General features: G+C 34.4%; 4 protein-coding genes and 1 non-coding gene across 7 annotated transcripts; 2 read left to right on the top strand and 3 right to left on the bottom strand.

Moving 5' to 3' along the window:
- Window positions 1-75: 75 nt before the first annotated feature.
- LOC132621683 (uncharacterized) lies at window positions 76-7,279 on the top strand. Its single transcript, XM_060336030.1, has 13 exons — window positions 76-240; window positions 314-396; window positions 1,024-1,081; window positions 1,355-1,414; window positions 2,335-2,464; window positions 3,614-3,837; window positions 3,969-4,061; window positions 4,169-4,240; window positions 4,533-4,565; window positions 5,259-5,399; window positions 5,872-5,928; window positions 6,621-6,716; window positions 6,801-7,279. The coding sequence occupies exons 1-13, from the start codon at window positions 145-147 to the stop codon at window positions 6,840-6,842; spliced, it is 1,185 nt and encodes a 394-aa protein (XP_060192013.1). The 5' UTR covers window positions 76-144; the 3' UTR covers window positions 6,843-7,279.
- Window positions 7,280-8,111: 832 nt separating this feature from the next.
- Window positions 8,112-8,192, bottom strand: TRNAL-AAG (transfer RNA leucine (anticodon AAG)). The gene has a single exon. It is a non-coding gene; the product is annotated as a tRNA-Leu (tRNA).
- A 70-nt stretch (window positions 8,193-8,262) lies between these two features.
- LOC132622543 (uncharacterized) lies at window positions 8,263-11,289 on the top strand. Of its 3 annotated transcripts, none has more exons than XM_060337150.1 (3): window positions 8,263-8,311; window positions 8,837-9,051; window positions 10,292-11,289. In XM_060337150.1, exons 2-3 carry the CDS (start codon window positions 8,907-8,909, stop codon window positions 11,089-11,091), a joined length of 945 nt encoding a protein of 314 aa, XP_060193133.1. In that variant the 5' UTR covers window positions 8,263-8,311; window positions 8,837-8,906; the 3' UTR covers window positions 11,092-11,289. The 3 variants fall into 3 exon arrangements, with proteins under 3 accessions (XP_060193133.1, XP_060193131.1, XP_060193132.1); XM_060337148.1 differs by having other exon boundaries at window positions 8,292-8,311; window positions 8,567-9,051; XM_060337149.1 differs by lacking the exon at window positions 8,263-8,311 and adding an exon at window positions 8,334-8,646.
- Window positions 11,290-11,470: 181 nt separating this feature from the next.
- LOC132622542 (uncharacterized) lies at window positions 11,471-14,317 on the bottom strand. The gene is made up of 3 exons (XM_060337147.1): window positions 14,084-14,317; window positions 13,893-13,968; window positions 11,471-12,635 (listed from the first exon to the last, which is right to left on the bottom strand). Exons 1-3 carry the CDS (start codon window positions 14,123-14,125, stop codon window positions 11,683-11,685), a joined length of 1,071 nt encoding a protein of 356 aa, XP_060193130.1. The 5' UTR covers window positions 14,126-14,317; the 3' UTR covers window positions 11,471-11,682.
- An 8,894-nt stretch (window positions 14,318-23,211) lies between these two features.
- On the bottom strand, window positions 23,212-24,900 carry LOC132622386 (heavy metal-associated isoprenylated plant protein 21-like). Its single transcript, XM_060336994.1, has 3 exons — window positions 24,749-24,900; window positions 24,517-24,592; window positions 23,212-23,650 (listed from the first exon to the last, which is right to left on the bottom strand). The coding sequence occupies exons 1-3, from the start codon at window positions 24,824-24,826 to the stop codon at window positions 23,358-23,360; spliced, it is 447 nt and encodes a 148-aa protein (XP_060192977.1). The 5' UTR covers window positions 24,827-24,900; the 3' UTR covers window positions 23,212-23,357.
- Window positions 24,901-25,166: the final 266 nt, after the last annotated feature.

The raw sequence follows: 25,166 nt of genomic DNA, 5'->3' as shown, positions 1-25,166 counted from the left end.
TTTTCATGATGGCCAATAAACGATTTGGGCAAGATTGAGGGACAGAACTTGCAATGTTCACGTTTATAAGATGTCTCTGGAACCTGAGCCCGCGGGAAGGCCGTTTCAGTAAGAGAAAGAAATAAGGGACGTTTTTTTGCCAAAATGGAAGCTGAAACAGCGTTAGAGTTAGTGAAGGAGGGGGCTACTTTGCTACTTCTTGATGTTCCTCAACACACCCTCATCGGTATTGATACCCAGGTCTGTACTATTATATATATTCTGCTGTTGGATTATTTCGTCCAACTTTTGAAAGAGTTTTGCTTATTTACAGATGTTTTCAACTGGGCCTAATTTCAAAGGTGTGAAGATGATCCCACCTGGCGTCCATTTCATCTATTACAGTTCTTCCAACAGGTCTGCCTTTTTTTTTTTTAGCTTGAATTCCATTATTTCTTGTCTTCTTTAGAAACTTCAGCTTCTAGAGTTGTGAAGGAAACAGTGGTTCTGAACTACTTAGGGCCCGTTTCTCTATGCAATTTGGACTTCAACTTCTGTTTGAAATTTTGATTTTAAATCCCTAATTCACCTGAAAGGTAGAATTTCAAGTTAAGAGCTGGAAATATGACTAACCTGTCCATTTATGCAACTCATTTTCAATTTCATTACTGTAGATTCTATCTTAGAAACGTCAGATTCGAGATTCCGGTTTGAATGCAGCTCTGACTTCTCTCCAAACAATTTAGGTTCCTGCTTGTTCCATAAGAATCCATTTTTGTCGCTAAAACCTTTTTACTGGCACAGACTACTCGTTTCGATGTCATAACTATAGAATTTAGATCTAGAAAGCTCAAATTCATTCACCGTGTTTCAAGTGAACGAGCAGCTCTGACCTTTCTCCTAACAGCTTAGCATTCATTTTTAAGTTTTGTGCCATATTGTTCTTTGCTGCCTTTGTTTGTTGCTTTTTTGGTTCCTTTGTCTCCTTAGGAAACAATATGATTATTCAACAACTAATATTGCTTTTTCTTCTTCTGGGTGCAGAGAAGGGAATGAGTTCTCACCAATAGTTGGTTATTTTGTTGACGTGAGCCCTTCAGAGGTTAGCAGAAAATCCCATAATTGTTGTGAGCTCTTCTAATGTTGATAGCTTGATAGAGTTTGTACAGTTTTATGTTGCCAGACCATAGACATAGATACACTTATATCATCATAGATTCCTTATATGCTAATCTGTTGCTTCTTTTGCTGATTGCTTTCTTTCCATGTTTGAACAGTTGTTCATTTGCCATTGATTTACTAAATGTTTCTTCTTTTGTTTTATGTCGAAGTAGTTTGGAAACTTGATCTCTGTCTTCCAATGATAATTGTGCAGGTAATTGTTAGGAAATGGGATCCAAAGGAGGAGCGATTTGTCAAATTATCCGAAGAAGAGGTGAGTTCTTTGAAGAATTTTTGTTACTCGTTTTCTCTCTTTTCTTCTTTTTCCCCTTGTTGGTGATGTGTTATGTTGCAGAGAAATCTGCTCTGATCCAGCATGTTAAAAGCTAGCCCATAACATGTTAGCTAATAAGCTAGGCCAGTATAATACTTTCATCTTTTCTTGTCTATTTTGCATGTTATTGTAATTGTTTCCATGGTTACTTTCTTTGATAGATAAAGGTATAATGTAATTGTTTCCATGATTATGAAAGCAAATAAATTGATGAAGAGACCATTACTATCTACATTAAAGAATTGACCTTCAGAATTAAGAAATAATACTTTTCCATTCCTACCTCGTGCAAAAACTTGGAGACGACTTGAAAGGATGGAATCTGTTAGCTGGTTTTTTCTTACCTCTGTTAGTCTTAGCAAGCATGTTGTCCATTAGTTCATCCTACTCAATTAGATGAACTTAGACGCATATATAGTTTATTACTCGTAATTTATATCTTCCATAGACCCATTCTTTTCTGACATGTTTTATTGACGATAAGAGAACAATTCATCAATAAGGGACTAGTTACTGACTTGTTTGACTGGATAACTGCAAACTGTTGGTGTTATAGTGCAAAGTGAGCTCTTCCATTAGTTATATGTCCTTCGATAAGTCAGATGATAACTCATTTTGGACTTTTCTACGTATGATCTCTTAACCTGCTGTGCTTCATCTTGTCTACTATACTGCTGAACTATAATTTTCTGTTTATTGGTTACTTGTGAATTCTCTGTGACTGTGATCCTATGTTGGAACTGGTTTTTATCTAGTGCAACATTATTTTTATACATATCTATGGTGTGCATTTTTATTGCTTCAGAAGACTTTTTTTTTTTTTTAATTAAAAAAAATGGTTATTTCTGGTTTGTTTGAAGGAAGAGAGATATGCTCAAGCGGTGAAAAAATTGGAGTTTGATAGACAACTTGGCCCTTATGCATTGGATCAGTACGGAGATTGGAAGCGCTTATCTAACTTTATTACGAGGACTACCATTGAAAATATTGGTGAGTAGATTGCTTTCACATTTTCTCTTAGTGTTTTGACAATGAGAACTGAGGGGGCAGCATCTGAGCCAAAGATGTGAATCCTTGGTTGAGTTGATTATAAAAGAGTTATCAGCATATTAGCGTGTAATATAGACCGAATAAGCTGAAATTGAGCTTCAAAACTTCTGTTTGTACTCTGATCAGCTTTACAGCTTCTTTGAGTTCTAGAAATTTGGTTGATCTAAATGTGTTCAGAGTATTTTGCTTATTTTTCCCTTTTTTGAATAATTGTATGGCGGTTTTAACAAGTTCTTGAACTTGTAATCTTCATTCTCCTATTCACATCTCTAATGACATCGTGATTGATCATAGGAAGCTGCAGAACTATGTTTCTAATCTGTGATTTTTTCAAGTTAAAGAATGAAAAAGAAATTTGATTGTAGGAAAAAACAGAAAGAGAACTTTGAGGGTTGTTCTAAGCATCAATTCTTAGAATGAGGGGTTGTTCCAGATCAGGAATATAGAGCAGAGTTGATGTATGGAAATATGAGTTAAAGGAGAGTTGGTACTTAGTTGACTGTGCTACTCATAGCATGAGTAAGCCCTACAGGTACTGGATAAATAATGCTATCATTTATCAACAAGAAAAAAATGAAAATAAAAATTTGCACTGGATAAATAAGACTCTTGCAGAGTAAGCTAGAATGCTACATAGAGAGGTTGCAAGTTTGAGAATGTGTGAGAGCAATGTCTCTCAGCCCCTGTGTTCTTCTGCAACAAGACGGTGCCTGATTTATGATGACACTTAATCCCGTTACATGTGCGTCTAGTGATACCATCAGTAACGTGATGCCATTATTAATCCATTAATTGTGGGGTATGATTTCCCAATCCTTCCTAACGTGAGATAATGATACTTGGATTCATATTAAAATAAACAGCCTTAGTGCGGCTTGGCAGCCTAATGGAATTTGTCGGCTAGTGTTTCATGTCATAGATAATGTGTCTCTCTGCCTGAGTAAATCAAAACATGAGTTACTCTAGCAATTTCTATCTTGGCTGAAAGCAATATTTCTCACCTCTCTCTCTGACTGTTTTTTTGTGTGTGATCATTGCTCTATCTTGTTTTCCTTTTGATATATGCTTACCGGTTTCATCATTTGGCAGAACCTATTGGAGGAGAAATCACAGTTATTTCTGAATCTGAAATGGTTGAGAGTGTTCCTAAGACGGCCATGGAGAGAGTCTTGGCTGAGCAGTTGAAGTGCAGCAAGTTCTCGAAGCCTGAGAAGAAGTCGCCCAGTAAAGGTTGTTATTACACCTCAATTCCTCGTGTTATCAAGCAAAAGGGAGCTTCAGGACAAGATCTTACTAACATGAATCTTGACAAGGTATCTGGCTAAAACCTGCATTGTTTCAGTAAAATGACTAAGTTTTTTTTTTTTTTTTCCTCTTTTGCTTTTGAGATTTTTTTTTTCTCTTTTGCTTTTAAGAATAACGTTAGTTTTTACCTTCTATGCAGACACAAATATTGGAGACCATCCTGACGAAGCAATATGGTGGTTCAGAAGATTCACTTCTCGGAGAGTTACAATTCGCCTTTGTAGCATTTCTGGTATCTGCCAGCAGTTTCAGCTTTTCTTTGCTCTTAAGTTCTTAATGTGATGAACCAACTTAATTGAGAAGACAGTTCTTGAAGTTTAATATGTGAACATTTTACAGATGGGGCAGTCACTTGAAGCTTTTCTGCAGTGGAAGCTTTTAGTCAGCCTATTACTTGGCTGTACAGAAGCTGTATGTATGCATTAATCTCTCTGCTTATATGTGGCTAGGAAAATCTGCCTCTCTACTGACATTACCCGATACAGTTGGGACCTAAATAATACAATCCACCCTCTCTCTCTCATTTCTTGTGATCAATGATGATAATTATTATGGTTTCAGATAAATCATAAAAGTCTAAGTTGCTTTTGACTATAACTTCGATGCCCAGTTTATGTGGATTTCTTAAACAACCTACATCATAATCCCAGATCTACTTCTATATTCAAGTTTATGTCTAGTCTAACCATTAATTTCTTGGCAGCCTCTCCACACAAGGACTCAGCTATTCACCAAGGTAACTTTTAAGTTTCAAAAAGTATATCCTTTCTGTGCATGCTGTCTTATAGAAATGTATGTACTTTCCAGCTCTGTGGCTGGAAGCCTGGGCCTATGGAATAATTCAATGATTTTATCCTTGCATTTCCACAACTCCATCCAACATAAGATGAAAATGAGAATCCTATCAGTTAATATGGATGGTGAAAACGAGAAACCCAGTATGTCTATAAGGATTTACTTTATTTCTCTTTTTAAGGATTTGCTTTATCATAAGAGTGATCCTATTGTAGAGGCACTCTAAGAAATGCCGGGCTTATATGATCTTTTTACCCTGGTTAATGAACAACGAGAATAAATGTGAAAATGGTATGGTACAGTGTTTCTTGATGTGAAGTTGGGTAAAAGATCATAGTGGACCTGTGATTCCATCGTGTTAGACCTTGTATTTAGCATCAATAACAATGTCATGATGTATTTAATGGGTAAATTATGGTACCCTTCTTTATCTAGTACATAGGGTGAAGAATAGTCATAGTGTATAATTATCTCTCTGAATCCGTTATGCCTTTGGTGGTATAAACTATTACTTTTCCATGCAGCTCCATATTGCATACATTTAACAATGAAAAAGATTCCTTGAATTTATTTTGAGTTTTTCATCCTTTTGGATTCATACGTACTGACTCTTGCAATCTGTATTTATCATCAGTTCACCAAAGCAATATATTATCAGTTGAAATTTGGATTTCAAAAGGATAGTAAGGATACTGGCAGGGCCGAGAAGGGTGCAAGGACATTGTTAGACGAGTCTTTGTTGTCTGCTGATAACTTCCTGCGCCACCTTTGTAAGGTAAAATCCAGTTCACATACCAGTGTATGGTACTGGAATGTAGGTAAACAATCTTAACATAAATCCCTGGTTTGTTTTGAAAGTGACATCCTCCCTAGATGTAAAAACTCTTTGACACATCTTATGAACGTTGTTTATAACTGGGAATGTTCGTGCCTGCTTGCGTATCTCGACTATTCCAAGAGGTACGTGCTACCTCTAACCATCACAGGCTGCCCACCAAGTTTTGGGCACATGAGAAGAAATCACCTATCATTTTTTGGCCTCTGCTGGGATTTGAACCCTAGTTTCTCAGGGTTTTCATTTAACTTTATTGACCACTGCCATACCCTTGGTAGCTTGTAAGCAGCTCGTAAGCGTTTCATTATGACTTGTCAAGCACTCACACTACCAATAAATATGGCTGTTGATGGTTTTACCTGTGATAGTATATATCTTGATTATTGAGCCATCTTTAATCCATTGGTTTCAGGATTTCTTCTCATTGGTGCTTGATGCCCCCATGGTTGATGGAGACCTCCTGACTTGGGTATGGCTCCGGACTGTTTGATCCCTTTTGATTCTTTGAAATAAATTTAGGATTTATTTTCGTGATCCAACGTCAGTGAACAGAGTCAGAAGCATTCTTTATAATGGACTGTTGCACTGTAGTTTCCTGCTATAGACTATAGTCTTTCTGCAAAAGTGTGGGTTTACGCAAAAGATTACTCTCCAATTCACATGATAGTCTATATCTGTCCTGTTTTGACCATGTCTCCAGTGAAATCAACTAGTGAATTTAGTTTATTTTCTTAAGTGGATCTAAACTGAAAATTGTGAACCTTACAATTTTTCTGTCGAATAGACAAACGGGATGTCAACTTCGTAGCTCAATTTCATCACTAAGAAGGATAATCAACATTTCTTTTTGTCATTTTCCCTTTAAATTGTTGTGTTTATTCCTATATAGAATGAAAATACGTGCTCAGTCCATGTGTATTTATTTTAGTATTCTATAGAAATTTCGTAAATCCTTCGATGCTTAAGCATTCAAGTCACTGTTTGACACTGCAGTCTTGATAATCTACTTGAGTTACTATTCATGGCAAGTATAATCCACCTTAGACATGCAATTCCAAAACTGAACAACTGCTTGAAACGCAAGTAAACGAGCTTTTCTTTTCAACTGCCTATCTTGAACACATTAAAAATGGTGGTTTTTTTTCCTTGTTTGAATGATAGACTAGAAAATTGAGGGAGCTGCTTGAGCAGACTCTTGGATGGGACTTCCAGCAGAACAGTGCCATTGATGAAATGTACCTTGAAGAAGATGATGAGGTCTGGAAAAATCAGATGCTGGTTCTCTTTTTTCCCTTTGTTTTGGGTTTCTTCCATCTCATTAAGGTCTTTCGACTTGTGCAGTTTGCTCCAGTGGTGGAGATTCTAGATGATCCAGATCACTGAAGCACAAGTAGCATGAACATGAGGCGATATCCAAATGTAATTAGCTGTTTGCCAATGTCGATGTATCATATTTTCGGAGAGCTGCTGCTGAAGGACTCTGATCCAGTAGGCCAACACCCTCCACATATGTGACAGCTCGATTAACATGAATGGTGCATGCGTCCAGTCAGAAATATGAAGTTCAACATGGAATCAGAAAGTGGTGTTTTGCTGCTTTACAGAAGTCCTATGCCAAATCCTATCAAATTATTGAGCTAATTGCACGACATTACTTTTGCCTGGTGTAAACTTATCATTAAAGAATTAGTTAGATGGTAACTGTTAATCTGTATGCAACTACAATCACTGGAAAGGGGAGCTACTCGTTTTCACATGTACTTAGATCTGACTATTTTGATGGGTGAAGCCTTTTATACAGAGTTCTTATATTCTTGGAATTTGCCTAAGCTGCTAAATTCCAGAACTCAAATCTCTCATGTCTTGCATTTTCTAAGCTCTTTGTTAATGTATGCGCTGAGATTACTTGTATAACATTCTTTAGGCACTGAATAATAGTCGAAAGTACCTGGCCAGTATTTTCTCAAACAGAAACCCGGCATATTCAAGCAGAGCCTTGAGATAAGTATTCTATATTGTCATTTACGCAAGTCAGAACCTTAGCTGCGAAATTGATTCAGGAATTAAAATCTTCACATTTAGCTTTTCGTGAAGCCGTGTGAATGTTGACAGTGCGTGATTTAGGGGCGTGACAACGTTGTAGCGAAGGAATTTTGTTGAATTTCCCCGCAGGCAAAAGTGCCATTTATCTTGTAAAAAATTCCTATTTCATTGTGAATTGTTCTAAAATATTCTGACATCATTTTAATTATATATAATTTTTAATTTCTAAGAATTCATATTCGTTCAAATTTTGCACTTGAATGCCAATATCTTTCTATCAAACTTTTTCTAATTATTAATTTAATATTTTTCCTTTACTATTAATGTAAACTTTATACTTCATCGGAATATCATATCATGAAGTGCCAAGAGAAATGATACTTGAGTAAAGAAAATAAGGTATCACATAAAAATATATTCACAATCCATCAAATAAATGAATACAAGCTACACATTTTTCATGAACAAATCTATCAAGTGATGTATCTTAACACTTTAAAATGAACTTTTTATTTTGTGGCTAGATTTAGGATTTGTGGGATCCAAAAGTATAAAAGTTGAGCTCCCTATTATGCTGTGTGAAGCACAAAATAAATCAAAAATATAATTTGTTGAGAGTGGGATTTGAACCCACGCCCTTTCGGACCAGAACCTTAATCTGGCGCCTTAGACCAACTCGGCCATCTCAACAGTTGCTGTAAAAATTTTACTAAGTATTTTTTATTTGTTTAGTTGATTGTTTCTTTTCCGGAATAATTAATTGGGAGGTTCGTCCAGGGTTTCGTAGTTTGTCTGCTCATTTTAGACGGGTCTGTTGCTTTTACTGATTATATGATGAAATCCAAATTGAAACTTAAGTGCTTCGTTGCGGATATTAGTTTATTGAAGTGAATGAATTAACTGATAGTATTTTTTTTTCCCCATCAATTAACTGATTGTTTAACTTGAGCAAAAATTCATTCGGTTGTAGAAAATTAAAAAGAAAAAAGAAATTACCAGTTTCTCTTTTTATTTTATTTTATTTCATTCAGTTCGCTTATTTGTTAAAAACTTGCTATTTGCAGTTGAAATGATATCTTCAAGGAGCGTAAGAGCAGACAATCAGTACAGAGGATGTGTTCTCAGTGACTAAGATTGTGCTCATGTATTTGTTAAAATTTTATCTAGAAACCAAAGGTTTTTATGTTCTGATTTTAAGTCCTAAGTCCAGTATTGGAATAATGGTATTATTAGCATAGAAGTTTGAGGACAGTTATTATGTAATGGCAAAATTTCTACTGAATTTCCTCTTTGTTTTGCCTCACACTAGTACATATTTTGATTTCCAACTGTAGTGGTTTCTCCTTTAAAGAAGCTGGTGCGGAGTTCGAGTTGTATGGTTTTTTCTCTGGCACAGACCGGAAAATGGCTCGAAGGTTTTCTTGTCTTGGTGAACTTGCCTGGATTTGCAGGTCACTGAATGGAGCCAAATTGCAACCACCAATCCCACCCCATTCTCACCCACACACTGTACCCCATGGCAATTGTTATCCTATACTCCAATTTCAAGGTTAGTTCTCTGCCCTCCTTTCCTGCCTTGTGATGTATTATAAGTGATGGAGATAAGGCTAGCCAATCTGTTTGTGAGAAAGTTCCCATTGAAATATTACAAGTCCTTGACTGCTCTAAGACAGTCCAAGGACAGAATAAATTATCAGAATTTTAGTTGTGCATCAGATTCAGAACATGGGTTGCTCAGTTGTAGGAATAACAGTTTTAAGCCTAAGGACTTTTTGAGTTTTGGATGGACTGACTTATTGACTTCTAAAGTTTCTACCTTATGCAGTGTGTATAATCTCAATCAAGTGAATCAATTTCAACCTAGCATCGAGTCTCTTAGTGTATAATTTTGCAGCACGTCTATGCTTCTACTTCGATATTTTGCCTCTTGAGGTGGCTACTACTTGTGCCTCTGTTGTTGAAGTTGAACCATGACCCTGGACAAGAATTTGTGTTTGCATGTCGGACTTCTTCTTAACTGCTTTCTCTTTCCACGATTATTCTACATGTATGTTTATGTGATTGTCACTTGTGATAAACTTCTTCATGACTATTCCCACCTCTGCTTTCAAGATAATTTTGTTGAAGCTAATTCACATGCCTTTCTTGTGACGGGGGTTTTGCAGATACTCTATCAATTGATATTTGCTGATCATAATCACATTTTCAGTTGAAAAGGACCCTTAAATTTTAACATTTATATAGTTACTCTAAGAATCTTAGGGTTGTGTTTCCTTTATTGTCATTTTTTAGGTAATCCATACTTCACCTCTTGATAAAATTGCAGCTCGCCTTAAAATTTACTTATACGTGTCTGCCCAGTACTTTGAGCACTTCTCCTTTTAGCAGAACTTTTCAGTTCACAGTTTGATTGTTTCTTGGAGTTGTTTCTTCTGTTCTTTGAATGAAGATAAACCATATAAATTTGGAAGATTTTTCTTAAAGTTCTGTTTTCTAGGTTTGTTATACATCGATAGTATATACTAATGCTTGTGCCACCACAATTTGACCTCTGTTTTCCCTGAAATCACATCCAATATTTAAAATCAACCTCTCCTCGAAATGGCCACAGTATTTTTAAAATTTAGTCCCTGGACTTGATTTGGATATAACTTCTTGATATAGGCCAGAAGTCAAAGCATCTAGTTTTAAGAATATGGAGTACTTTCTGCACACAGCATTTTGGCTTTTTTCCTCTTGCGAGTATAGTAACCTGCAAACAAAATTCAAGAGGTGCTTTTTTGATGCAGCGTTGAGATCATATGCACGTAACAGACGTTCCAACTATGATCTATTTGGTGGTGGTATACCTAAACCAGATGAGTTTAAGAAAGCGTGGGCAAAACAAATGGATGACGAAGAGAGCCGTCTTTGGACAGCAAGTGAAGATGAAAGTGACTCTGATCAAGGTGATAGTCATAGCCGTCTCAAAAAAGAGATTAGGAAAGCCAAACAGCGAGCAAAAGAGCAAGATGGTCCTATTGATGCAGATGATAGTGACGAACTGAGAAGTCTGTGGTCTGATAGTGATGATGAGAAGACATTATGGACCGGCAGTGAAGGAGATGATGATGATGATATTCCGACTGAGCCATACCCTAACAAAAAGAGTGATAAGTACATTGATAAACTGTTTGAGTTTGAGGAAAAACCTAAATATAGAACACTTTCTGAAGCCTTGAAATCTGAGCAGGAACCTGAAGAATTATCTCCTGGAAAGCAAGCTAGAAAACTTGCAGTGGAAAATGCACTTAAGAAACTGAAAAAGGGACCCGATGGACGTTACATCAATGTTTGGGAGGTTATGAGCGATTTGGACATTCTGATTGGTGCTTTTGAGAACATCATTTCAGGACCAGAATATGCTGAATTGAGACAGGGAGGACCTAAAAAATTGAATATGCAGTTTTTCAAAGACATACAAGCTCGTATGAGAGATCCAAACTTTGAGTTCTCTCCTGAAATGAAATTGAAACCAAAGAGCAAATTGGTACGTAGAAAGAAATGGCAGAAAACAGAATCTAGGCGCAGGAAAGCACGGAAACGATAGCTTCATAGCGCCTTTCTTTTTAGCATCTAAACATTGTACTGATAGATTTGTGTCTTAATCGCTGATTCCAAATCTCTATAGCTATTAGATCAGAGATAATTCACGTCCAGAAGATGTCTGCGGTTGGTGGATTTGTTTAATGACTGCTTTCTGTAAATTCTTTATGATTGCTCTATGCAAGCCATTTACTTAGATTAATCATTCTCGCTACTGAATGGGAACTCAGATTTCATAACTAGCACTTTGAGATAAGTTGATTGCTTTATACCTACCTCTCTATTTCAGCCGGTACCTGGAGTTTCACATTAATGCTTGTATATTGCAATTTTGACTCCTCTACATTGCAAAGAGTATCACTACAATCGTTTGAATCCATAAGAGGTGGTGTTAGAAAATTGGGAAATAAAGTAAGTTACCCATTATAACATGTTAAAGTACTAGGATAATGTATAAAATAAAAAGAAAAATTAAACCGTTAGCATATTCAAGTGAAATTACCTGTGACCAAAAAAAAAAAAAAAAGAGAAACGAAAAGTATTGTGTGAAATTGAAATCTAAACTACAGACTGTATAGGTAAGGATTGTAATGTCTCAAATATTATAGCTATTCATGTTCCCAAAATGGTTGATGTTGGGTGGGAAGACACCATAGGGTGTCTGATTGAGAATTCTCCCTGGTTGATATGTGTAAATATCACTGGTGAAGTTGTCAATGCCATTACCCTGTCCGTTCTGCCGGTAAGAGTTCATCATTGTTGAAGGGTAATCAAAAAATGAGTTCATTGTTGAAGCTGGATAATTGTAATGGTAAGCCTGCATATCATTCATCTCGGTGACTGGCCTTTGTTGATATCCATAGGCCCCCTGAGCAGTATGTAACTTCTGTATTCCTAGTTCTTCGTCTCCCAAATCAGCAAAACGGGAATTAATACTTCTGAGACCTTGGATTGGAGCAAAACTAGGATTAGTGTTTCGGAGACCTTGAAAATCAACCATTGAATTTCTTCTACCTCGTATATTTTGCAGATCTCCAAATGGGTAAGTTCTTGCAAAACCTGCATTGTTGATGATGCTTTCTTCCAGAGCATTATATGGATAATCCATGTTTCCTAGTGCAAAAAGGTTCTGATTTGCCTCACCTGTGAGAGAGTCAATTCCGACACTTTGGTCCAGGACCTGTTCGTTGCCCCACTGATCGAAGCCTCGTTCAATAGGGGCAAACATAGGCTGTCTCTTGGAGGTTCCAAGAGAATTGTATGAACTGTGCATTTGGTTTTGATGCTTGTTACTATTGAGCCAGTTAACGAGTTCTGCATTTTGAGTCTTCTCGTCATTACGCCAGTTCAGATCTCCCTTGTTTTGGTGAAAGTCATCATTGAACCAGTTATAAAGTAGTTCTGTTTCTTGGTTTTCCAATGGGCTCTCTGATAAAAGCTCTGCATGTTTCCCTGATTTGTTTAGCTTCTTGACCAGTGTTGCAGAGTCCACATTCCCCGATACTATGACCACTTGTTCATCAACATCCATTTTCACTTCATAAACCCCTGAAACCAAATGTTTTGGCCATAATGTAAATAACCTTCATTCTAAAGTATGCACCTCCTCGGTTCTTTTGTTGAAAGCACATAAAATGGTTTGATGCAGACACTCCTTGGAACAAATATTAATTTAAAATATTTCTTGCTCTTTTTTTTTTTTTCCGGTGTACATGTTGGAGAAAGGTGGTAGATGTTAGTGTAACTTACTATACTAAGTAGGCGTTTGGCCATGTGTTTTCAAATCATGGTTTCAAACCAGCGTTTGGACATGCGTTTTCACTCATGGTTTCAACTTTTTTAAATATAAAATTTAATCCATAAGTTTATATTTTGTAAAAAAAAAAAAAAAAAACTCATAAGTTGGTAGATATTTTTAATAATTACCCCCATCAATCATTTATCAATCTCATTAACTTCCACCAACCTTTATTTATTTCTACCAACCTTTAATTTATGTGGGAGGATTATATTAAAGAGTGGTTATATTACTATTCATGTTAAATTTTCATTTTTATTGAACTAAAGTTTGATTAATTGATGTTGTATGTATTAGAAAGGTCTTCTAGTAGTGTACTAATTTTGTTATGAACTATGACTTGCTCATTTGGTAAGATTGTATAAGAATTGAGAATGTTTTGATAGTTTTCACAATTTGTGGGATTTTTATGTCTATTAGAGAAAATACAACTTAAAATATTTAAATTGCATGTCCAAACAGGGCCTAAGTAGGCGTTTGGCCATGCGTTTTCAAACCATGACCCCAAACCAGCGTTTGGACATGTGTTTTCAAATCATGGTTTCAACTTTTTTAAATATAAAATTTAACCCATAAGTTTATATTTTGTAAAAAAAAGACCCATAAATTGATAGATATTTTTAACAATTACCCCATCAATCATTTATCAATCTCATTAACTTTCAGCAATCTTTATTTATGTCTAACAACCTTTAATTTATGTGGGAGGATTATATTAAAGAGTAGTTATATTACTATTCATGTTAAATTTTCGTTTGTATTGAACTAAAGTTTGATTAATTGATGTTGTATTTTTAAAAAGGTCTTCTAGTAGTATACTAATTTTGTTATGAATTATGACTTGCCCATTTGGTAAGATTGTATAAAAATTGAGAATGTTTTGATAGTTTTCACAATTTGTGAGGTTTTTATGTCTATAAGAGAAAATAGAACTTAAAATATCTAAATTGTATGTTCAAACATGGTTTGAAACCATGTCCAAACGGGCCTAAGTGAAAAGTGAGTACCTTCAATTCTTTTAAGCAGTTTCTTCACCTTCCTCATGCATCCATGACAGTTGATCTGAACTTTAAGAACGTAAATCTGTAAAATCAAAAGAAAATGAATCCAAACAAGTAGTTAAAGAAGGCAGAAGACAATGCTAAAGAGAAAATACTTGGGAAAAATGAGAGGAACTGATGAGAGCTAAGTGAATGACCTGAATTCTTACAAGCTCAAAGTCGTGGGCAGTAGCAGACATTTTTCAGTGTTTAGTTTGTTCTCTTTTGTCAAATGAAGATGGAACTAGTTGTTGCTATTTTAAGTGTTCCTAACTTTGCCTTAAAAGGATCACCCTACAAATGGCTAAAACTTGGCCACACTAGAACTAGTAGAGCGGCAGTAAAATGCCGGCACCAAATGCATGACTCAGAAACAAGAACATGGTGCACTAGCCAGCTAGTCCTTTCATCTCAGTACAAAACACAACAGACCCCCACAAGTGTCAGTGTGTGTAGTGTTTTTGTGTTCTCTGGGGGGGGGGGGGGGGGGGGGGTGTAAGAAAAGTGTGAATTGACCAGTTGAGTAGTTCAGGGAAATGAGGATTGACAGTTCAGATAAGGCAGCCAGGCAGAGATTTTCTTTTTTCCATATAGAGGCACTATTACTGTCAGATTCTTTTGTTAGTAGCATGACAATGTGTGTGGGAGTAGTACGTTTACATGATTTGATCGCAAGCAGAAACTTTATTCAAATATATCATATTATAACCTCAAATATAGAAGTAATAGTAATAAATTGCACTGGAAATATAATTTCTTTTACGTTATATACTTAAAACTCATGATAATTTGCACAACAATTGTTTTTAATACAAGCTAAAGAAATCTAAGAAATTGGCTCCGTTCTTCAAATATGCTGGTCTGTAATATTTTCCTTTTAGCAATTGAACTTATTCCGGGCGGCACATTAGTTCTTTAAGGGAAAAAGTTATGCGGGACACAACTTTTGGATATTATGATGCGAAAATATAAACTTATGCCCGTAAAAATAACATTTGTTATGATTGCCAAAAAGTAAAGACAAGCACAGAATAGGACATAAGTGCCAATGACCCAAAGAAATCAGGACAATATTTTGAGAGCTGCGAATCAAGTTAAATTTTCTATCATTTTGGAGTTTCAGTTTTCTTTTGCCATCTTGTGCATTCGTGGAAAGATATTGTAATAGCTCAATCACTCATTCAGGCCCATCAAGGGCCTGACATCCTTAGCTTTGTTCTATCTTCTGAACCAACCAGATTGTGAATAGCTCAATCATTCATTCAGGCCCAACAATTTTTCATCAGGCCCACAGTTGGTTTGCTGACTGTTACAATTTTGGTTCAGATAACCATGAGCCATCTACAGGAAAATAAAAAAAAATGCAGGTATAGTTCCATTTAAGATTATTAAGTTTGGGCCTCAAGCTCCAGTTGGAAATGGCCAACATGATGGACCATATTTGGGAGGCCAAGCATTTTTCACTTACATCAAATTATAGTAGTAATAGATTACTGATAATCTGATATGAGAATTATATGTTAGGCTAAACACATATACAGCCCCTTAAAGTTGTCATAATTTTCCATTTAGACACCTTAATTAACATTGTTTCCTATTGAACACCTAGTGTACGTCTAAAATGCACCCATTGCACCCTTCAGTGCTATCTAGCAAAACAAATGTAACGCGTGAGTTTCTCGCTCGAAACATTAGCAATTGGGATAAAACCACGTGGCGTTTAGTCAAAACATAAAAGAATCTTTTGGCCGGAAAAAAAAAAAATCTCCTACCAGACCCTCCCCTCATCGTCTTCTTCCATAATTTCTGTTAGAAATTATGGAAATGACATGTTATGTTCGGATTGATATAATTAACGGATGTGAATGATTTCTTTTCTGAAAAGCTGTGTATGCAAAGAAGATGGTCTATGTCGATTTTCTTGTGGCCTTTCTTGATTTTTAAGAGCTGCATCTTAAGAAAAATGTTAGCAAAGGCAACCACAATGACAGTACTAATGTATAGCCAAAGCAGGGACATGTTCCCTTCAAGAGTCGTAAAATAAAAATCTTTTAGGCCCCTCTCAATTGTAGACCCCTAACACTTTAATTTGATACTTCATAAAAGAAATGTTTCGAAAGTATGTAATAGGAAATAATTGTGTATCACTGCTCATAGGTTTCGTGATGATTGATATTGGAAAAAAGAAAAGAAAAGAAAAAACTTTACAGTTAGTTGATTAGAGCATAGAGTGGTTGATTATTAGAATAGTCTTTCAAATATCATCATTTCTCCCGAAGAAGCGTCCACTCACTTTGTCTGTCAAACAAGCATAACAGCTATTTTCAAATTTAAGTACTTTTCCTTTACATAATTAATCTGGAAGTAAGAAAAAGGAATTAACTGAACATGCAATAGTTAGAAGACCAAAATTACAGTTTGAATTGTAATCTCTTAATTATTAGACACTTGAAGTAAATCGTATTCTTTTGTTAATACGTATAGAGGTCCCACCTTCCACAGGTACAACCTACAACTAGCATTAAGAGATTAGAAAGGTATATGCATCAATTTATTTAGTCAATAAAATTGCAATTGATTATAACGATTAAGTCATTTTATACTAGCTCCATCTCAACTTTCATTGAAAATCTTGTCAATGAAATGATCGGAAACCATTCACTTTTGTGAGAAAGAAGAAAGTAGGATTGAGTTTTGTGGATCAATGATTAATAAAGGTCTTCTCTATATTTTTGTTTCAATAATGCCTTTATTTTTCAATATTTGTGCGGCTAACGTGGGGCAAACTTTCCCCCAAGACACAGAAATCATGGTTAAGATAATTGTCATTAACTGATATGCGGCGGAGTTAACATAAAGATGTTCACGAATTTTGTTTTACCCAGTCACCATTGTCATTTTCTCTTTGTTGTCCGGATTTAAATAAATAAATAATAGTGGATAAAAATTCTATCTTTTTTAAATAAAATTGGTCGGTGTTATAGACTTGCTTTTTTGAAAACTTGACCATGTAATGATGGCGTACCTAATTTTAAAATTTTCTTTTCTTTCTTTTCGTTAAGATTATTGCCCCATCTTTGTTGTCACTGCTCAACTTTTTAAAAAGAAAAATTGGTGAGGGGACTTTTTAAGGACTTTAAAGTTTAACTGTGTACTTTCCTACTACAATTTGAAAATTATTAGTACAAGATGAAAGAGGAAAAGTATATGAGATAATTATATTGGTATTAGTTTATTATATTCCAACATAGTGGCAACAGGTACAATCTACAAACCAAGATTTATTAGGATAAGATATATCATATCTTAATCAGTACTTCACTCTTTACATCCACAGCAAAATTCTTAATAAGTGGGATTGCATCACTTTGTTCATGTTAAAAGCCAGATATTGGGGACAGTTCAAAAGGAGTGTTACCATCTTGATAAGGTTATTACAAGAGGCTCTTAGGAATTTAACAGTTTTACTTAATCTTTTTTTCTTTTGGCATTAGATAGGATATATTAATCATATTAATTTACACTAAACCAACTGGTATAAATTAACACTATACAACGTTAACGCATAACATTTGAATTCTATTATAATAAAAATATGACCTCTTATAACATGTTATTTACCATTTGTTCCAAGTTACCAATCAACACCATTAAATAAAGTTACCTGCAATTTCCTTTTAAATGACATGATTGTTTAAATATATATTTTTTACACGGGTGTATAAAAACTTAAACTCTTATTATAATTGTCATATAATACAGTAAAAAAATAAAATGATAAATTTAAGGGAGCATATCTTAGATCACACCCTTACTTTTTATGTTGATAAGTAGGAAAAAAGGGTTGGACAATAAGTGAATTTAAGCAATAATTTACTAATAATAAGCAGAGTGAAAAGCCAATGTCGAATTTAAGGGCGCATCTAGTCTCCAGCCACCACGAACCCACCAACCCCACCGTCCCTCCACTGCTCCTAAAACTACCAACCCATCTCCGATTCCCCCCCCCCCCCCCACCCACCCACCCCAAAATGCCACCCCCACATACTGCCAAAAAAAAGAAGTCGTACAGAGAAGAATAAGGTACCTAATTAATGTGGATCAAACCAGTTAAGCTGATACCAGTGGAAAATTTCCCAGGTGGCTACTATCTCGACGTATCCTCAAATCTGAGTGTATTTTCTCAGATCTAAGCATATTTTATTTCTTGTATGTTAGATCTGACTGTATATCCGACTATATTTTATTTCTTGTATCTCAGATCAGAGTGTATTTGTCATTTTTTTCAGAGTAAAATGAAGTGTTTCTTTATGTATTTTTTGCATGTATTTCGAAGGAATTTTTTTTGTATATAAATGGATACAATGAATTTTGAATACAGCTGAATCCCCGTATTTTTTTGCATTTGTGTTGTTTGAATACAACCAAATTTAAATACAATAAGTTGAATACAGTGTAAAAGTAGTTACGAATGAATACAACTGAATTAAATACATCAGAATCGAATACAGTGAAGTACAACCGAATTGGAATACAGCCGAACCTGAATACACGTTACTGTAGTTACGAAATGTAATTAGCAAAAGTGTAGCTATGCCTACAAAAAAAAAAAAAAAAAAACTAAAGTGTAGTTATTAGTGTAAGTTGCCCTGAGAATTTTACGTAGTGTAGAAAACATATAAGAGATATTTATATTCAGTAACTACAATTTATTTTAATTATATCTAGTAGCTACATGTTGTATTTTAACACACAAGGTGAATAATTCAAAACCCATCTTTCTTCTCTCATCTTTTACCATCTCCACCACTGTCCTTCTTCCTCCATCTCCCTCTCGTCTCTCCCCATCTCCATCACGCCCTCCATCTCCAGCCACTACGAAACCACTAACCTCACCGTCCCTCCACTGCTCCTCAAACCACCAACCCATCTCCGATCCCACCCCGCCAAAAAAAGAGAAGTCGTGCAGAGAAGAATAAGGTACCTAATTAATGTGGATCAAACCAGTTAAGCAGATAATAAGGGAAAATTTCCCAGATTGCTACTATCTCGGTGTATCCTCAGATTTGAGTGTATTCTCATATCTGAGTGTATTTTCTGAGATCTAAGCGTATTTTATTTATTGTATCTCAGATCTAACTGTATTTTATTTCTTGTATCTCATATTTGAGTGTATTCATTATTTTTTAAGTGTAAAATAGAGTGCTTCTTTATGTATTTTTTGCATGTATTTCGAAGGATTTTTTTTGGTATACAAATGAATACAGTGAATTTTGAATATAGCTTTATCCCTATATTTTTTTGCATTTATGTTGTTCGAATACAACCAAATTTAAATACAAAAAGTTGAATACAGTGTAAAAATAGTTACGAATGATTACTGCAAAGTACAACCGAATTGGAATACAGCCGAACCTGAATACACGTTACTGTAGCTACGAAATGTAATTAGAAAAAGTGTAGCTACGCATAAACAAAAAACCCCAAAGTGTAGTCATTTGTGTAAGTTGCCCTTTATCAAGTGAATTTTACGTAGTGTAGAGAACATATAAGAGATATTTGTATTTAGTAACTACACTTTATTTTAATTACATCTAGTAGCTAAATGTTGTATTTCAATTACATAAGGTAACTAATTCAAAATCCATCTTTCTTCTCTCCTCTTTTACCATCTCCACCACTATCTTCTCCCTCTTTCTCCCTCCCGTCTCTCTCTATCTCCAGCCACCACGAAACCACCAACCCCACTGTCCCTCCACTGCTTCTCAAACCACCAAGCCATCTCCAATCGACCGCCACACCCCCCCTCCCTCCCCCAAAAAAAGAGAAGTCGTGCAGAGAAGAATAAGGTACTTAATTAATGTGGATTAAACCAGTTAAGCTGATACTAGTGGAAATTTTCTAGATGGCTACTATCTCAGTGTATTCTCAGATCTGAGTGTATTTTCTCAGATCTAAGCGTATTTTATTTCTTGTATTTCAGATCTGACTATATTTTATTTCTTGTATCTAAGATTTGAGTGTATTCGTTATTTTTTTTTAGTGTAAAATAAAGTGTTTCTTTATGTATTTCGAAGGAATTTTTTTTGTATACAAATGAATACAATGAATTTTGAATACAGCTGAATCCTCGTATTTTTTGCATTTATGCTGTTTGAATACAACCAAATTTGAATATAATAAGTTGAATACAATGTAAAAATAATTACGAATGAATACAGCCGAATTGAATACAACAAAGTACAACCGAATTGGAATACAGCCGAACCTGAATACACGTTACTGTAGTTACGAAATGTAATTAGAAAAAGTGTAGCTATGCCCAAAAAAGAAAATCCAAAGTGTAGTCATTTGTGTAAGAGTGTAAAATAAAGTGTTTCTTTATCTATTTTTCGCATGTATTTCGAAGGAATTTTTTTTTGTATACAAATGAATACAGTGAATTTTGAATACAGTTGAATCGCCGTATTTTTTTCATTTATGTTGTTTGAATACAATCAAATTTAAATGCAGTGTAAAAGTAGTTACGAATGAATACATCCGAATTGAATACAGCGAAGTACAACCGAATTGGAATACAGCCGAACCTGAATACACGTTACTGTAGTTACGGAATGTAATTAGCAAAAGTGTAGCTATGCCTAAAAAAAATCCCAAAATGTAGTCATTTGTGCAAGTTGCCCATTTATCAAAGACTCCTTTTTGTAATCTTTAAGCACTTCAAAACAACTTAAATTCCATCATTCGTGGAAAGAATAAGATTCTATATGTCACAAAAATGGTACAATTTTGTAAAGTGATGTGTTCATGTCTTCAATTTTGAATCTCTCCTATTCCTAAGAGCCGTTTGCACATGGTTTGGAATCATGGTTTGAAATCATGTTTGGACATGTAATTTGGATATCTTAAGTTGTATTTTCTCTTATAGATATAAAAACTCACAAGTTGTGAAAACTATCAAAACATTCTCAATTCTTATATAATCTTACCAAATGAGCAAGTCATAGTTCATAAGAAAATTAATACGCTACTAGAAGGTCTTTCTAAAAAATACAACATCAATTGATTAAACTTTAGTTCAATAAAAATGAAAATTTAACATGAATAATAATGTAACTACTCTTTAATATAATCCTCCCACATGGTAGACATAAATAAAGGTTGATGCCTTGATGGGAAGTTAATGAGGTCGGTAAATGGTTGGTGGGAGTAATTGTTAAAAATATTTACCAACTTATGACTCTTTTTTTTTTATAAAATATAAACTTATAGGTCAAGTTTTATATTTAAAATTCTTGAAATCATGGTTTCAAACCCCAAATTATGTCTTTTTGGATGATTTGGGATTTCAAACCATGGTTTCAAATATGAGATGAAATGCATGTCCAAACACTGATTTCATCTCATGATTTCAAACCGCATGTCCAAACACCTACCTAATTCCTTGGCCTAAATTTATTTTGCTGATTTAACATGCCTCCATTCTCTGGCCTCTTCTTTCAAACAAAGAAAAAGTGTTTTTAAAATTTTCAGGATCCTTAAGCAAGATTCGAACCACTAATAATTGTCATTGCGGGAATATAATTAGTTAGCGTTGGCATTGAGAGTATAACTTACAAGAACCTTCACCAAATGTTCTCGATGCAAGTTAAAATTCTGCTTCAAAATTTAAACTTCTAAGGATGTTGCAAATTTTGTATTTACAAATAAACAACTAAGTGCATAACTTTACAATTCTCATAGAATTTCTTTGTTTATATATTTATTACTAGTCGCTCAGGTCCTTCTTGTTTTCAGAGTTGAAGCATTATAATGTTCGCTCTGCTTAGATTTGCTTTCTTTGAAAATGTGCTCTTGTTGTTTTCTTGATATGACAACCTCAATACAATTTTGACTATCATCTTTCTTCTTTTGCATGTCGTACATGATGTTCTGACCATTTCTTTATATCTTTCCTTCTAACTATTTATTGGGGTAACTTTAGTCTTAAAAGTTCAAAAAAAAGACCCTTGTGCTCAAAATATGATGCTCCTTTTATTATGTAAAATTATTTGTCTGAGAGCCTTGTGTTCAACACATGCGTAGGTCAGAACTTTTGGCTGGCTAAATTCCAGGAGACCAAATTGGAAGTTCCTTAATTTTAGGGATATATCAGTACACTCTTCCTCTCTCTCCGCCTTACTAAACATGAAGAAATCACACAAATACTACGTAACAGGGTGTACAAAATAAATCGAAAAATCACACCAAACAGATAAACCGAGTCAAATCGAGAAAAAAATTTAACTAGTGGTTTGGTTTGACTTGGTTTGATGTTGAAAAAAAAAATCCGATCATAATTGGTTTGGTTTTAGCTAAAAAAAGTCAAATCGAACCAAACCAACCCAATATTACATGTATTCAATTTTTAAAATATTTTATACATAAAAATATTTATTTGTAATGTAATTTATAAATATTTATTAAATTTTTTCGTAGTTTTTTTTATCTATTATCATATTATTCAAGCTTGAACTTAGAATTTGAAAGTGAATAAGTTTTATATCCTATGGATTAGTAACTCATATAAAGTCCAAACCAAAACCAACTCAACCCTAGGATGATAATAATGTTGGATATTTGTTCTTTAATTTTGCATAATTGGTTTAGAGAGTGAAAATACATAACTTAAGTTTTTTTTCTTGTCATGTAATTAATACTTATTAGCCGTACTTATTTTAGCATGACTTAGTATTTTTAGATTATGGTCATTTTCTTTATGGCTTATTAATTAGCAATATTTATTTTAACCGATTTTATTATCTTTTATTGAATATTTTAATACAATGTCATCACTCTTCTCACATTTTGCGTTATTTTCTTATGAAACACCTTAAGTACATAGTTGTATCTTACTAGGACTAAAGAAATATTTGAAGTAAAAGTTATATGTTTTGTATCAAGGCTATTCCGAAAAAAAACCCGAATAACCCGAGGTTAAAAACCTGAATTTTATTGTTTTGGTTTGGTGTATAAATTAAAAAAACCGTCGCAATTAATTTGGTTTAGTGTTAAAAAATCCAAACCAATTCAGTCCATGTACACCCTACTACGTACAATATTAATTAAGTAAAATGCCGCAGTAAAAGGCTATAATTAAAAAGCATTTAATTTTTTTTTATAAGGTATTGGAGTAATAATACAAGTAGCTAGCACCAAGGACTTTTTCTGGTAGATATTTGCTTCTTCAAATTCAATTAAGGCACACAACAAAACGTTCTGCTCGTTTCATAAAAGTAATCTACCATTGTTCAAGCTTTTGGTTCTATTAACCCGATTTAATTACAATGAGACAAGTACATATAATATAATATTCTTCCGCTAAATTCCTAAAGACCAAGCAAGGGTAAAAAAAGATGATCCTGGAATTAGGAATAAAAAGTTAAAACTAATTCACATGATAGAACAAGCATTCGGATTATCATCACTAAAAAGGTAAGTAATCCTTTCTTCAGTAGCATTAGGGGTAATAAGTGCCTGTGGCACATTTTTGACAAAACCAGCAGGTGCCTTTTTGTCATATGCCTGAGCTACGTATGGATAGGACACCAAATTATATGGAACATATGGCCACATCTCTGCTCTTTTTCCAGTGCTCTTTATTCTATTCAGCACTCTCTGTGGATCTACATAGCCACTCACTATTACCCTGTGTTGTTTTCTAATCACTTCCACTGTTTTCACACCTGAAAATAATAATCAAATGCCAATAATTAGTTCACGGTTAGAAATAATCCTACGACTAATGATCAAGCTAGAAATACTAACACGAGGATTTGAAAATAAAAATAAAAATCCGAGAATATCACAAACTCAAACTATGAAAGAAGCAACTTTTGAGCCGTTTAACTTTGCTGCTACACTAGAAGCTTTGCTTAAATCAAGTGAATTTAATAAATTTATATATGTACTATACAAAAAATTTGTTTTGAATCTATTTGCACAATTATTATTTTTGGAAGAAGGGAATTAAAATTGAACCCCCTTCAGGTTATGTATTTCCGCCCTGTGTACATGTATGGGTTTAATTACAACCATTCAACTTACTTATGCCCTCCTTTCATTAAAACCGTGAGTTTAAGCCTCAAAGTCAGTAATATTTAGGGAGCGATTTTCAACGAACATGGTGAAAGTTTTTTGGCATAGGTGAAAGTAATTTCTACACTTTAAAATTAAAGTAGCAAACTTTAGAGGAGCTTAGCCTAAGAAAGGTATATCCGGAGAGAGAGAATGAGTAAAAGTTAAAAAAATATAAAGCGATAAATATGTAATGCTATTCACTTAATAATAAAAAATAGTAGCATTTCCATTGCTATGCTTAGCTTGCTTTTAATTACGAAAACTTAGTCACCTTTCATCTTCCTTCTAGACCTCTTATTCCAATTTTCGACTACTATTATTTTACTCTAAAACATGTTCCCCAAAGAATTATCAGCAGCTTCACTTCAAAGTAAAAAGAATTTTGATTTTTTTGATAAATGTATGCATGGAGTTTATATATATCATATCAACTTTCAACGGTCCTTAACCGAAAATTCATGAAAATAGTAACCTTTCATGCGTTTAACTACATTCTTGACTCTTCTTTCGCATCCATCACAGTCCATCTTCACTTTTATCTCCACTGTCTAACAAATTGACAAAAAAAAGAAAAAAAAACGTCAACGCCACAAACTTAAACCAAAAAGGTTAAAAATTACAGGGTAGACAAAGAACATATACATTTAACATGAAATTGGACAGCTTTGTAGGAGATGTAAGATAAATTAAAAAGTAGAAAGTACCTGCAATGGTTTCCTTCTGGTACGTCGTCTTATGCTGGTAACGGTGCAAAAGTTTGACAAATAATCAAGAACACCCATATTTCGTATCGAATTTCACTTATCTTTGGGGGAAAGCAATGCAAGTAGTGAACAAATATATAAAGAGAGGCTTGTGCTGTGGGTTTTATAGAGAGGGGAGGGGGAATATACAAAGTTAAGTTGATTAGGGGGATGGGACAATGACAACCGAGGCTAAAGAGTGATGTACATCATGAAGTGTTTGTGGGACTTAATAAAGGAAGGCGAGCGCTTAAATTAAATATATTGATAATGTAAAATTCTTTATACTGTATTATTAATGTAATTTAATTAATTACAATGGACTACTACAATATTTATAAGTTACCATATCAAATTCGTCATGTATAGTTACCTATTA

Source organism: Lycium barbarum, chromosome 12 (assembly GCF_019175385.1).
Source record: "Lycium barbarum isolate Lr01 chromosome 12, ASM1917538v2, whole genome shotgun sequence".
NCBI lineage: Eukaryota > Viridiplantae > Streptophyta > Magnoliopsida > Solanales > Solanaceae > Lycium > Lycium barbarum.
The sequence above is the reverse complement of the archived record's forward strand: the minus strand, read 5'-3'. Positions and strand labels throughout refer to the sequence as shown.

Coding starts and splice junctions, on each gene's coding strand:
- LOC132621683 (XM_060336030.1), top strand. CDS start 145: ATGGAAGCTGAAACAGCGTTAGAGTTAGTGAAGGAGGGGGCTACTTTG. Junction 4,062..4,168: donor TCGCCTTTGTAGCATTTCTG/GTATCTGCCAGC, acceptor AACATTTTACAG/ATGGGGCAGTCACTTGAAGC. Junction 4,566..5,258: donor GGACTCAGCTATTCACCAAG/GTAACTTTTAAG, acceptor ATTTATCATCAG/TTCACCAAAGCAATATATTA.
- LOC132622543 (XM_060337150.1), top strand. CDS start 8,907: ATGGCTCGAAGGTTTTCTTGTCTTGGTGAACTTGCCTGGATTTGCAGG. Junction 9,052..10,291: donor TCCTATACTCCAATTTCAAG/GTTAGTTCTCTG, acceptor TTTTTGATGCAG/CGTTGAGATCATATGCACGT.
- LOC132622542 (XM_060337147.1), bottom strand. CDS start 14,125: ATGTCTGCTACTGCCCACGACTTTGAGCTTGTAAGAATTCAG. Junction 13,969..14,083: donor TTGAGCTTGTAAGAATTCAG/GTCATTCACTTA, acceptor TTGATTTTACAG/ATTTACGTTCTTAAAGTTCA. Junction 12,636..13,892: donor ACTGCTTAAAAGAATTGAAG/GTACTCACTTTT, acceptor ATTTGGTTTCAG/GGGTTTATGAAGTGAAAATG.
- LOC132622386 (XM_060336994.1), bottom strand. CDS start 24,826: ATGGGTGTTCTTGATTATTTGTCAAACTTTTGCACCGTTACCAGCATA. Junction 24,593..24,748: donor CCAGAAGGAAACCATTGCAG/GTACTTTCTACT, acceptor TCAATTTGTTAG/ACAGTGGAGATAAAAGTGAA. Junction 23,651..24,516: donor TGTAGTTAAACGCATGAAAG/GTTACTATTTTC, acceptor TATTATTTTCAG/GTGTGAAAACAGTGGAAGTG.